Consider the following 15,363-nt stretch of genomic DNA (forward strand, 5'->3'; position numbering starts at 1 on the left):
GTATAATGATAAATTGCATTAGCCTGGTCAGATCTGTTAAGAATTTACTAGGCAGTAGTGCAAGTCTCACAGGAGCTATCATGAGTTTTACAAATGCCGTTGAGCATACTACATATTTAGATTATCGACAGCTTCAACACGCTATTACGCTCTATTACTGTCAACACAGATAAATATTCCTAACGAGAAAGGTGACATTGGTCACTTCAAGTTGCAGTTGTGCATAAACGGCCCTACATGTGTCAAAATTGTTGATTTTAACCCGTTCAGATGGATACGTTCCATGATACATTTTCTTCATTAAAATAATCGACAGACAATCATATCATGGTCCCAATGAAGAGTACAATAGGAGGGTCTCAATTTAAGCACCGTTACGAAACAAGCAAAGAAAAGCGTATAAATACGGCAAAAAACGTCATCAGAGAAATTCAACTACCATGTCCATTACCTTTAATGGCGCGTATACTAGCTGACTGTTGCCGTCACTGGCCTTCAATAGTATTCATGACTCCAAAATGTTTATTATCGGCAGGTATCTGGCAATCGTCCACCCTTTAATGGCTCAATCTGTCTTTACGGCGAATAAAACGCGAAAAGTGATAATACTGGTGTGGGCTGTTGCCATGGTGTTCAGCTTTCCGCCGCTCTATTTCAAGGTAAGCGAGTCATGAAACAGTATTCTTCTCGTAGATCGAGCCAATTTATTTTAAATACGCAGAACGCTTAGGTACAATTTCAGGAACACCGTTGAAGGTCTTGCGAAGATCGAGCTATTGTCTCATCATCCTGTTCAGTATGGGGGCGCCCTTGGCATGTGTGATTTAAATAATGCCTCATGATGACATGTAGTTTCATGTTACAAAGACTAGCCGTTGGCGAAAGCGGACTACACAAAACATACACTAGTACATAAGGAAACCTTCATTCAGGTACTTATTAAAAACGGGTGGCAAATATTTACACGATACAGAAAAAAACATTGACGAAGGCCAAGAAGCACATTGAAGATATTACACAGTTTGAGAATGCGAAATAGACACTTCAGGATTGACATTTCATCAAAATCTGCTAGTAACCGGATCGTAATGCTGAGATAGTAAATATTTTCTGTTCTGCTTATATATTCCGTTGCTGTTCTTATTTCTCGAGTGACAAAAACCAAATAGAAACATTAAGAGTCCCAGTCATTCAGTGTTTTTCCTGTCGTTTCAGAGACAATTTTCCTGGGACCCTCCAGGCCACCCAACTTACCACACTTGTGCTACGTCCTGGCCGAATGATGTCCTGGGCAAGGCGTATTCCCTGTATTTGTTGATTGGCATGTATCTGGTGCCGCTGTTTATGATGGCGTACTGTTACTGTGGAATAGTATTCAAGTTAAATAGAGGGCGTTTTGTGACAAAAGGAGTGCACCATAAAGTAACGGATGGTTTGGAAAGCTCGGACTCGACGGCCGATGGCTATCACAGTGTAATATCCTGCCAGTCTTCAAGCATACAATCCAGTGAAAATGTAGATACGGAGACGAGATTTGAAAAGAGGAGGGCTCGTAAACGATGCCGAGAGCAAGATCGTAAACAGGTAAGGGGTAATTGTGTGTGTATTTGAGAGACAGACAGACAGACAGACAGACAGACAGACAGAAAGGAGAGGGAAGGGACACACGCGCGCACGCACACAGGCAGGCACACAGCCCTACCAAGCGAGAGAGATAGACAGAAATACAGATAGACAGACACGTAGAGCAGGAGACGGGAATAAGGGAAGGCAAGAGAGACTCACTGAGACAAACTGAAAAACAATTAAAACTAATTTTTACGGAGATAAACATTTGAGGAAGACAATTACGCAGAAAGAAAAGGACAGCAAGCGAGACAACAGAGACGGAAAGGTAGACATACACACATATCTACAAGCAAACAAACAAATGCATGCATGGAAAGACATAAATGTACACTTGTTGCGCTCGTAAGTAAACTTCAAGTATATCATTGGCATTCAGAAAAAATGACAAAACCCTAGCTCAGTAGCACTGTCAGTAGTCGAAAATGTTCAAAATATATGCTGGATCGTTCCAAGTTACAACAAATTTGACTGCCAATCATTAACCTTTAGTCTCTCGCAGGGAAAAAAAACAAATTGTATTTTCAGTTAATTCTGATGTGCAATCACAGTACCATTAAGTCGCCAAAAATTGTCCCTTCAATTAATTACACTGTGACTGTCCTTAATTTTTAAACTGAAGGCGATATGAAAACATTATAAGAATGCGAAGATAATAATTTGATCTGTGCCTAAGGTTTCGCGTAATTGCATTCTGGACTTGTACAGCCTATTAAATCGAACAACCATTATTATTTATAATTGCTCTGTTCCTTCGAAACGCGTAAGCGGATATTAATTTTATATTAATCATTCGTATCGATGGCAAGAAAGGCAAACTATCGGTATGATTAGCGTTTTTATCGATTTAATATTATTGTTATTTTGAAGAAACTACATCAAATTTACAACTATCTAATATTCGTCCTTATCTTATTTTCTGCATTATCTTTGTATCCTATCTGTGTTTGTCTGTTGTGCTATCTACAAATGTATGTTGTTACGTCTATTTGTCCAATTTTATATTTATTTATTTATTTATTTATTTATTTCACATTAAAGGATTACCCATTTACATGCTCAAATCGAGTTAAAATTACCCAATAAGGCTGTAATCTCCCATGGGTTCCTAATTAAACACAAAGATTTAAAAGCCAATAAGTGTTAAATACAATGAAGTCTGAAAGCATAAAAAATATTTAAAAATTGTAAAAAAAGAAAAAATCAACAATTTGAAGCAAAAAACAAAAGTTCTATTTTTTCAACATTATCCATAATAAAACATTTCAGCCGAACTTTAAAAATTTCAACATTGTGGCTACACCGAATATCATCAGCGAGTGAGTTCCAGAAACTTAAGGCACGCACAGAAAACGTCCTCTGGCCTGTTTGTGTACGGGATTGAGGGTGTAGAAATTTACGTGTTGAAGCAGAGCGTGTCTGGTAACCATGAATATCATTTAATGGCACAAATTTCTCAGAGAGATATGTTGGTGCAGTATTCAGAAGACATTTATAGGCTAAAACACATGTAAAATAAAATATGCGTTGTTTAACGGAAAAAAAACATTGGCTGCTTCAAAGAGTGAATCGGTTGAGGTATTAAAAACAACATTGAGAAGAACTTCAGTGCTCTTTTCTGTAACTTATACACGTTCTCGATATTTTTTACAGTTGTATTTCCCCAAACTACACAACAGTAATCAATAGCTCACTGTATTAAACCGTAGTACAGAACTTTTCTAAGATGACATGGAATGAATTTGAACAATCGTCGAAGTAAACCTACTCTCCTACTCGAAGTGAGATATAAATCGTCAATATGTTTGTCCCAAGCAATAACATTATCCAATGTTACACCTAAAATCTTCACCAATTAAACACACGAGATATTAAACTCATTAATGGCAATATCAAATTTGTCACCGATAGTGTCTGCACATTTTAATTTTTGGCGAGATCCAACCAACATGGCTTTCGATTTGCCTTCATTGATGACCATGCAATTTTTAATTACCCAATCGTTCACTGAAGTGGCGTCGTTTTGGAGCGACTGATTAACATCGGCAACTGAATTGCCAGATGTAAGGAGAGTCTGGTCGTCAGCATACATGTCTAGCTTAGAATAACACAAAGTCAGTGGCAAATCATTGCAAATCCTCTTCCTCTCCTTCATTGATATCTTGTGTTTGTATTTTCCTCTACTTTTATTCCCTTAGGTGATAATTATGCTTCTAGTGGTCGTTGCTCTCTTTATGCTGTGTTGGGGTCCACTGATCTGGTTGGTGTTCCTGATAGAATTCGGTTTTGTCTCAAGGTACAGCCATATCAGAACGTATCTGGCCATCGCCTTCAACTTGCTGTCGTACCTCAACAGTTGCATGAACCCAATTTGTTACTCTTTCATCTCACGCTCGTTCAGACGGTCGCTCTTCACGGTATGTCGCAAGTGCTGTCAGAGGGCGCGCACACACGGCAGTAAGCGTCACAGCGCCGCCGGTACACTGACTGTGGTTTCATCCGCCCACACGCAAAGCTCCGGGACCACCAAGTCGCCGATTGCGGTCAGCGAAGAGGGTGAGATGTATCTACAAGAAGACAGCTTGGCGATTGAACAAGATGTATCCAAAACAGCGACGGAGAAAACGAGAAGAATTATCCACAGTGAGCTGTAGCCTGTATAGACAGAAACGAGCCATTGTGGCATTTGATCAATATATGTACACCATCGAACTCCCCACTAGTATAAAGGGGTGATTTTAATGTTATCAGAACAAGAACATGTATGATAAAAAAGACTATCGATATTTTAAGATTATAAACCAGTTACTAGTAATGATATGCATCTGACATGTCGGCTGATGTTTCAAATTTGACAAAACGCACAATTTCACATGTTTTTACATTTAACCAATGTACTAATTATATGTAAATTATTCACATCAATGTAATATACGGATAATACTCATCGTATGTAACTTGTACTGGGGAATCTCTTTTCTCCACTGTATCATAATCCTTTCTCGACATCTATCAATATCTCTGAACCCTAATATACTCTTCAATAGATGTTTTGTTCATTTACAGAGGTTATCGGGTACATCATAATTTGGACAATAACAGCTGTTACTACTACAGTAGTACGCGCATAGAAAATGCAGATGGCTCTATACACAAGTTAAATACTTATTTCGAGCTTTCGATTGGAGCCCGCTATATCATAGACCCACTTTCACAGTAGAGTTGCTTTCACATGATGCTATAAAGCAGTGGCATGTTGAGGGGAATATTGAACTACAAAGAGAGTGACACGAGTCGCATGACCGCATGTAAAGGGAGTGCATCTGCAACAAGCTTTGATATGACTTCAGGTAGTCAGGTATCCATTAATCGCTTAAAAATCACAACCCCTTTGAAAATAGAAACATGATCAGTACCCTACTTTTGAACTAAAGGCACGAATAAACGCATTTCTACATTGAAATAATGAATGGCTATGATTAAGATCATGAACGAATGATGAACTTGTGCACCAACAGTGAATGAATGATTGTGTGTGTGTGTGTGTGTGTGTGTGTGTGTGTGTGTGTGTGTGTGTGTGTGTGTGTGTATATATATATATATATATATATATATATATATATATATATATATATATATATATAATATCTCTTAGTATATAAACAAAAGTAACTAGTTGGATGAACTGACGTAATGTTCGAGTAAGCCTTACTTCCTAAAAAATGTGACCAGGAATCCGGAAGTGGGGTACAAGATAGGTGATCTGTCAGATTTGTTTTTGTTGATGTTTGAACGGTGTCCCTTGAGACGTTTGTGAAATGCTTGTAAGGATTTACCGATTTTTGAATGCCGCGCGCCGCATGTCTTACAAGAAAAGCGCGAAGATAGCATTGGTTGATTTGCAGTTCACGTCATGTTTGATAGCGAAAGTTTTTTACCGGTGACTGTCGATTTGAAGTGGGTCGTATTTTGGATCACGGTGCAACAGGTTCATCTCGCTTTGTTGCATGGCTTACATCCCCATGGTTATTGGTTGTGATTCAGTGTGTTTTAGTTTATTTTGGTGGATGATGTCGCCAATGGTAGCTGGTCTGCCTTGGACAATGATGGGTGCATTTGGCATGAATTGTGTCATTCGAAGCGACGATTTCAGGATAGCCTGATTATCTGTACTTGTTTTTCGTAGATCTGGTTGACGAGATCGTATGTAGCGATCTGACTCACAGGTTCATATACAGGAAATGTTGAATATTATCTCAGTTGTTTTGCATCACGTGAACTTAGAGCAGCATTTGACTATTGTGTGTAATCAAAATAAATGACAGTGATTTCTGGAATTTTCACTTTTTAAAGATCGTTGTTTGTTGATTGTCAGACAGGAACTCATTGTGAAATCTTATCTGCTTATAGTGAAGTAAATCATTACGGAACAATAGGATTATCCATCAAAGACCATTCAGTGTTTCGTTTGTAACATCACCACTGATAGAGTGATTCAAATCAACAGTATAATTGTATCAACAGATGAAAACTGCTGCAAAATATAAATATTTATATCGCAAATTAATAGAGATAAACAGCGGCAGTGCCAGATTAGATACCCGTTTTTAACGTGAAAATAGTGCACGAAGGGAAAAAGTTGAAAATGCAATGAGAGTGTATGTAGGGGAGAGCGCAAAATTTTGTGATAGAAGCTTATGGACGGCTCCCAGTTGATATAAACGATTATTGGACAATCAGTCAGATCACAGTCAGATCCATCAGAAAATCACACCAAGCCAGATTTCATATCAACGAATCATAAAATGAAATACAAAATAGTATTTAATGCTGGTCTGTGTCGATTTCTGTACTGTATTTCAAGCTCAAGAGCGCTGAAGGAGAGAGTGAAGCTATGGAGCATAGAGCTGAATAGCTACGCGGATAGAAAACTTTAAAGAGAAAATAGAAATGCACGGGCGCGCGCAGTTGAGGAGCACAGACTGTGGATTTCTGGCCTCACGCACTTCAACAATTTTTTTATGAATGATAGAAGAACAAGGAAGTTTGCAATCTCGGGAACGGCACCATTCACTTTCTTTGTGTTATATATCAGAACGCCATTAACGACCATTTGGCCCATAGTCTTTTGTTTTTATTCTTCGGCGTTGTTGACATTCCATATCACAGATTTGACTGAGTTGTCGTCACTTTACAGCAGATTGCTGACTACCATACCGGTTCTGCTGGTTTGATATACATGTTAAAGAGACATTACCAGAACAGGATGTTGCTCGATTCGGAATGATAATTGATCAAATTGATTCAAAAGTACAGATTCAATCTTATGGTATATACTTCAAATATGCTTCTGAAGAGATCTAATACTAACTGATTAGTTATGTGTGTTTTCAACTGTATCCCACCCTTCGAGTCACCGTGACATAATTTTTCTCTCCGAGCGATGTCAACATCACAAGATATGCTCCTTCTCCCAGCAGAGTCTACAAGAACAGAGAGAATAGGGGGAGATCTAGAGCTTTACATTGGAGACCCGATGGTCATACACGCGGACGCTAAACTATTTCGACGGTAACACAAACCGTGAAGATACGTCAATAAAGTCAAAATCCTTTTCCATCGCCATGTAAATCTAATTTTCAGTTTAAATGTTTATCAGTCTACACGGTGTTCACAAAATGAAAGTTTACCATAGGAAAGCAGGCCAGATTAGGACTTGGGCGCACTTTCAACGGTCGGAATAAAGAGACAGGTCCCAGGTTCGTCTCTGATAACTACCGTGGGCTACAGAGCGCAATGAGAGAACGTAAAGTCACGGTATTTGACGATCTTCACGGTTTTTATTCCAAACACGATCATCAGCTGAAATTTTCTGGACATGTGTGTTGAATATCCATCAATTACTTGATGTTTTTAACCGGCAGAAAATGGTATTTAATCAGTAATATGGAAATAGTATTGGAGGTAAACGTTGAATGCTAGACCACTTGCAACTGCTCTTTAAATTTCCTTGCTAGGTAACAGTTTCACAATACTAAAAATACAAATTTTAAGAAATTATTTTCTCGCAAGTAATTTTGTTCAGAAAATCAACGTAAAAACGCGGCCGTATCGAGATTACACTTCATGAATCCCACTGCTGGTTATAGGACGGATGTTCGGTGAAGTAACGTTTTACACTGTACGTAAGGAATGCCAAGACCGGCGTGTTGACTGCCCTCTTTAGAATTACTTGTAATGTCAAACGTTAATTTTATCAGAATGTGTGCATTTCTAACCGATTTCAGTCTAGCACGACTCCTTTAAATATAAACAAAAATATTCCCTTTCTTTTTACTTCGAAAGTTCTATCCATTGTTATCTGATGTGCACTTAAACTACACAGCTACAATGTACCATGAAACGTGGTCATCATATCTCCGTACTTTATCTTGCTTACTCAGCGAAATGGACGATCATTTACATCCGCCGGAAACTCAAACGTCACGGCACCTCGTTCATTCCGCCGAACTGAAGACGTATGTTAAAAATCTGCCCCTCTATCCGTACACCAATGGCTTCCCTTAACATTTATAGCGGGGGCGGGGGGGTCAAAATGATTGCCAGAGCAACTGATTCCGCTAACCACGTTTAAGCATCCAGAGAATTGAGGTGCTAAACATGTGTGATAGAGGGACTAACAGGGGAAAAACATCTAAAAGAAATGAATCATGGGAAGATGTAATTGGTCCAACCTTGTCGGTGTCTCTGTGGGAAAAAGTAGAAAGGAAATTTGAACAATCAAGATCTATATTGGGGGAAGTCACAGATTTCATTAAAAACCACAAATATACTTGGGTGAATTAATAATACTTCATATACAGTTAATGATACCCCTGTGTTTAACGAAGGTAGCTTTGTCAGGTTCATCGTTGAAGCTGACAGTAAATCCCTGGCCCCGAAAACATCTAAATGGAACACCCGACAGGCGCAAACAATGTTTTAAGTTGGCCAGACTCTGTCTGTGGATTTCATGTCATGAACATGGTATTATCTGATCTGGCGTTTCGTGACAAAATCTTGAAATTGTGCTACGGTTCCGTAATCTTACTCCCCTTGAACAGCCCACCTGGAGCCACTTCTGAGCGTCCAGTTGCACGTGGGCGAGAACGCCGGCGTTCGTCTACTAAGTTGCAAGTACGCGATGGATTCGCATGGATCAAGAGGTCAGAAAAACAATGGTGGGATATGTACGCCTAGGATTTATCCAAGGACGTGCGAAATAGGCGAGTCTGAACAGAACACCAAGAACAATCTTGAATTAGGTTCAACAGTCAAAGCGTTCTTAAAATTAACATACACATCATGTATTATAGTGAGTAGCTGCACAGCTGATGTGTTTATAGGGGAAGGGGCTGAGAAACACGGCGAAAAATATTTTTTTCACGAAAAATAACTTTAAACAAGGGTTTTCACAGGCACATTATACTCTTTGGAAATAAAATGAAAAGTGGTCAAAGCGAGTTTCTGAGAAATGATCGATGTATTGGAAGCAAACTGTCCCTTGCTTCCATCCCCCGAGGCATATCTCCTCAATGTCTGCTAAAATGATTGATGTTGGACTGTAGAGCAGATAACACCCGCGCCTGAGATACTGAGACCTCCCTTGTATCGGGGGAAAAATTGGGGGAAGTTGATGCAAGTATGGCGCTGAATTTTAGACAATGGCACGACGATCGGAGAGACTATTTTGCTCTCCTCTATTAAGCGAAAACGTGCTGTCTCCTGCTTTCCTTGTCGGATCTTGATACAGGAAAACAGCAAGAAATGACATAAACTGATAAAGCAGGTACGTGAATAGCGCTATCTACAACTTTTATAATATTTTTTTTTTTTTGGGGGGGGGGGAAATCTGAAAGAAATCATTACAGATGAATTTGCCATTTTCGCTAGCCCTCCGTTTCCACGATATCACATTTGTTGCTACAAATCCACCTGTTTGATTGACTATCCAGCGACAGACAATCACATCGCTGACTTCTGCAGTAAAATGTGAATGTGACTTATTTCAAAACAAAAAGCATCAATATTTCATCAATATTTTAAATCAATGTATCCTCACAATTACCATCTTGCAATTCCATGGACTAGTAAGAGTAAACAAAATGACCCGGGCAAGTCGAACAGAACGACTATAGTCAAATGACGGGTATCCGTGGCGGGGTTGACCTTTTGATGATCCGTATAGACGCACGCTACCCGGCTCGCCACACTGATAGCTGTGTTTCCACAGCTAAACCTACCGGTACTGTTTGCTGTCAGCCTTGGTCAAAAGCCTACTTTTGCCTCAAATATGGCATTGTTGAACCCAACAAATATCCATATTTACATGCTCCACGCAGTTGCCCTCAGAATCGACGTTTTATTAACTTCACGCTGAAAACGCTTGTTTTCCGCACCGTGCTATATAGTCGATCGCTGCCACAAGACATTTATCATGGGCTGTCGTTGTAACCTCCACAAATGTAATAATCTCCACAAATGTAATATCAACCACAATTGTAATAAAATGCACCCACAAATGTATATCGCCCATAAATGTAACAAAAATCAACCATAAATGTAATAAAAACACCAACCACAAATGTAATAAATGGTAACCATAAATGTAATAAAAAAATCACCCATAAATGTAATACTTGTCAACCATAAATGTAATAAATCTATTTTGTCGTTGCAATTGAGGAATTAGCCCTTAAATATTGATCTATGTAATAAGGAAAGCAACTCCACACATTATTCATTTCTTAATTGTTTGCGTTTAGTTTGTTTTGCATATTTGAAAGTGTATTTTACGTTTCCCTGTTTTGTGTACGGAACTGATTGGCCATGGCTAGACACAGCTGTAATCTGAACGTCAGTGCAGTCTCTACTCCAGAGTGGGGAAGACTGTATAACACTACGATCCTTTAACGCTGTTTTTAAGAAAATTGCCGTACTTTCTTAATCAATCGCCTCAAATTCGTCTTCAGTGGATAAATTGTGTGGAATAATCGATAGATTGTCTGTATTCCTATGTTGTCCCACTTGAAGTTTGTTATACTCTGTTCATTAAGGTAGTGTTCGTATTGTTTTTTACTAGATTGAAATATATGTTCTCGTCAACATGTTTTGTGTCGTAAGTTTCTGTCATAAGGTTTTATATTTCTCTGTTATTTGTTCTGAGTCATCTGTCATAAACTTTGTGTGATATCACTGGTTGACGAGTTATTTTGACGCTTCCTTATTACGGTAATTATCAGTGTCTAGAACTGCTGTTCCACTTCCATTTTCTAACGGTTTGATCAGTACCGCCATTTTCTGATAGCGTTCTCAAAGTATTCTATTCTGTGTTTCGAAAAGGAAACCTAATTTCAGGAAAGTATGCAATAACATTACACTAGTCTTATTAAAGTTATTATTTACTCAGGGCATTGATAAACAAATGATCACATATGCAAGTTCAAGTTTATTACATTTATGGTTGAGTTTTATTACATTTATGGTTAATTTGTTTATTACATTTGTGGTTGCGGGTTGTTACATTAATGGTTGACTATTTTATTACAATTGTGGTTGATATTACATTTGTGGAGATTATTACATTTGTAGAGGTTACAGTCGTCATCACTCCTTTTTCAGCAACTTTTCCATTGCAGGCATGAAGTGAGTCGATTCCGAGTGTGTTTGAGTAGTGCATGTAGATAGAGATACTTGTTGTATTCAAGAATGCTAACAGGTATCAAAAACAATTACAGGCATGAAATGAAAATTACAGGTATGAAAAAAATTACAGGTATGAAAAAAATTACAGGTATGAAATGAAATAATTACAGGTATGAAATAAAAAATTCTACCTGTGGCCTCATTAAGCCATCGTAAATATACAATGGCGGTGGAAAAGAAACAATTATTATATGCCTCAAATTCGATTGACAGTCAAAGAAATACTGGCTTCCCTCTGGTTACATTAGATTGACTGCTAGTTCTATACAACAACAGCAACGCTGTCGCAATAAGCCTTCCGCGTACATTTTCGAGTGTGTATATATCCACCTGTCGGGGATGTTGTTACTATTATTATAAGAGTTTCAGAGCGGTTTCACGAGTAGTTTTAGCATCAAAACAAGAATTCTAGAGCATGGACTGTGAAATTCAGCGACAGTCGTCCAACGAAAATTCAGTGCCGGTGATAATGGGGGAATATAATATCTAAAGAGTTCTAATGTCGATTCCCCCTGTTAGGGGAGAACCATTTGATTTCTGGGGATATGGAGGATTTTGAGAACAAAAATTGTCACCAGGTGAAATAAAAGGAAAAAAATTGATCCTGTAAAGGCTTGAAAAAAAATTGTCATAACTGACAGAAGTAAAAAATAAATTGTCACACAATACACCCGAAATGAGCAAAATTTGGAAACTTTATTCTCATGTATTCTTTGCCGGCGCGCCGCCATAGGCGGCGCAAATGTTTTTACTACAAACTATTCTTATGTTTTTTCCCAGCACTTATGATATAAACATGCACTACATAGGTCTACTTTACACCTCAGTGCACTCAATGTTTTCCTCCCTTTTCTGACCCAAGAAATATTTCAGGATTTCTGTTGCAATATCTCAATGGCATTTGATTTCTGGAAATTGTGAAAATTTAAACACAGGACAGGAGTCAATAAACTAGTGTTAAAACCAATATAAACTGTATTATTCTCTACATAGAAATATGTTAGAAAGATGTACAAGTTAACAATGAAAAATTGAGGAACAACAAATGTTATGAAACACAATGTGTGAGCCTCGTTCTCTGACCACAAAAGATAACATCTTCCCTGAGAACTTAAAAGGAATTGACTGTTTTAAAGAAAAGCAGGTATAGTACTGAGCAAAGTTGATTTTACCAGAAAAGTGTTCTATAGTTTAAAGTTGTAAATATACTAGAATTTCCATTTTGTTTTCATTTGTTGCAATTTAAAATGAATATATAGAACCATCCTTGATATGTGAAACACTGGCTTTCTCATCAAGATACTGATGAATCTCAGTAAAATAACATAAATAAAAAAATGAGTACTAAACTACAGCTATGAAAACTTCTGATTCCTGGTACTACTATGATGGCTTAAAGGAAAGCAATTCACAGGGGTCAGGGGTACAGCACTCCCCAGATCATTTAGCTCCTCAGGGATATTTTATCACTTACCTCTTGTACATAAAAATTTAAGTAGAAGAAGTATGGTTGGTAGACATCTTGCATACATACTGCTAGTTCTTTCTACTTGCACAGAACAAGTTATTTATAGTTATGAACCAGTGACGTGGTATAGTTATGAACAACGCATTACAAACTTGATGACAAATTTAAAAAAAATGCACTGCTACTCCATTTGAAAAAAAAATGATGCAGGTCTGACAGTATAAAAAAAGTTGCTATCACTCTGACTGGAAAAAAAATTGCTCCCACACCCACTTCCTCTATCGCCCTCCCAAGAATTCAAATGGTTCTCCCCTTATCTAAGCGCCTTATGATTCGAGGCTCGCCTTCGATTATGTGCTAGTTGAGGGATATATGTTCCTGCATCTGGCATCATTACTATAGTATCTTAACAGGGTTGAACTCCCGTCAAATCAGAGCGATTCGCAGGCGCACTCTTTATAACACTTTAGTATTTCAGAATGAACCTTTAGCTTTGTTCAAAGCGTTACACCAATCTTAAATTTGTCAATGCAGAGGTCGCTCATGGCACAATGAGTGGTGAAACTGGCCTCACGTACGTGTCAACGACGATTTGTGTTTGAAGGTCTGTAGTGTGGATATGACCAACTTTGTGGTATATAGTGTTACATGGATTTTGGTCACAAAAGCTGTGGAGATAGGGTACACCGCGCAGTTTCACACGAAATTTAACTCCCTGCAAATTCTATACGATGAAATGACCCTTAACGACTTGTTGCGCGTGGGCGATAACACACGCTGTCTCTCAATTTGGCTGAAGTGGGTAATTATTAAGAGTACATCCTGTGTTGGTTTTAGAATTGACTGAAAGTAAACCTGATTCACCACATTACATTGCCATCCAGATTAGCCACCAAGTCCAGGATATTTGACGAAACGCCTACGTCCGTCCACGAAATATAACATGATCTCGGCATGTTCGTTCGCCTCCAAAATACAGATCCCTGTACTCTTAAGGGACGCCGTCAAAAGATCGATGTTTGAAAAAAAACTTAATTGCTTAAGTTTGGGGGTGGGGGGTTTTTGACCAAATTAATTTCTGTGCCGTCAAAAACGATTTAACGTCTTTTTTTGCAAATTTTACGATTTCAAGGCTGCTTTTTGTACACTAAAATCGATCCAGCCACCCGGTCGAAGTTCAGCATACGAGATTTGAGATGTGCGCTACAAAATGGGGGTCTTGGACGAGGTGGTTCAAGTTCCCGGTGTGTACGTGCACGTGCGCACACATTACTTACTTACATTTGAGAAACGCTGAGCGGCTGCGGGTTTGGATAGTGAGGCACATTTGGTGAGTTCGAATTTTCTCGTATATGTTCTCCTCACACAATGTATAAATCCCTACGAACGACTTTCAGAAACTAACGAACAAGATTTGGGAGTTAAATATCAAAAACAAGAGGGAAAATCCCGTGCTGATGTACAGGGGAGCGCAACGAAATTGTGGCATGCCAAATTCAAAAATGACCGACGATCTTTGGTTGAGTTTTTGTCCCAGGAGGTCGAGCCGAAACAGTATACCGGTATTTCGAAATATTTTTCGGTTAAGCAGAACTCACCCGATGAAAGTGTTGCTGGTAATCGTGAGTCAGATGAGCGTAGTCAGGAAAGGTCCCCCATTTCAAATGCGGAAGGTACATCCATAAAAGCCCGAATACCGGTGGCGTTCGTTTTGATCAATCACGACAGGATGCATGTACTAGTGAGAGCCGACTGCGATTGATTCAAAGTTTCCTATCAGATTAAAACTCGATCCATCCGAAATTTTAAACCCCGATGTTGTCGGTGCCCAATCGTTCATGTCCCCATTGTGGGACATAGCAGCGACGTATTTTCTATACGTGGAGACCATGGTAATGCCATGATAATGCCATTTCAATGTTGAATAAGTTTTGGAGAAAAGATCACGATGGTTTTCCTATAATACCAGTTCCTGTGCCTTGCAGGAAAACAAACACACCATACAAAGATCATGAAAATGTGGAAAAGCTATTCAAAAAGGGAATCCGTGAAATCAGAGCGACACCAGCTCTGGAAAGGCTTCGAAAAGAGTATCTATTTCTCCAAAGACATTGTGTGCAGAACATATATGTTGGAATTCACCAAATGTCCTTCTCCAATGTGCACTCACTGTTCAATAAACCCAGCTATCAAGGCTACAACTCTAATGAGTTACCTTAAGAGTATGGGGAACAAGCTACCAACCCAAACTCTAAGTGCCGTCCATAGTGATCACTACATGACATTTTTTGAAGTGACCAATCATATCAAGCACCCAAAACAGCAGGCACAAGGTAAGTTGTACTTTTTCAGTTGTATGGCGTAGTGTAGTTTTACATTTCAGATTTGAATTAATGTTCATTTGTGTGCTTGATTTCCTACGCTACTGAAATTTGTAACAAAGTATATTATAAAAATTGCCTGTAAAAGTAAACAACACAAAAGGTTTCATGAAAGTTTAAATTAGCTTCAACTTCATGGTTTTA

The 15,363-nt window shown here is 38.6% G+C and overlaps 1 protein-coding gene across 1 annotated transcript in view; it reads left to right on the top strand.

The window, feature by feature from the left end:
- LOC139139174 (galanin receptor type 1-like) overlaps nucleotides 1-5,086 on the top strand; it is a 46,576-nt gene extending 41,490 nt beyond the window's left edge. Inside the window, exons 3-5 of the mRNA XM_070707985.1 lie at nucleotides 536-659; nucleotides 1,216-1,584; nucleotides 3,825-5,086. Of these exons, the coding sequence (XP_070564086.1) occupies nucleotides 536-659; nucleotides 1,216-1,584; nucleotides 3,825-4,280 (949 nt within the window). The 3' untranslated portion in view covers nucleotides 4,281-5,086. The remainder of the gene's footprint in view (nucleotides 1-535; nucleotides 660-1,215; nucleotides 1,585-3,824) is intronic.
- The last annotated feature ends 10,277 nt before the right edge of the window (nucleotides 5,087-15,363 follow it).

Source organism: Ptychodera flava, chromosome 8, assembly GCF_041260155.1.
Source record: "Ptychodera flava strain L36383 chromosome 8, AS_Pfla_20210202, whole genome shotgun sequence".
Classification (NCBI taxonomy): Eukaryota; Metazoa; Hemichordata; class Enteropneusta; family Ptychoderidae; genus Ptychodera; species Ptychodera flava.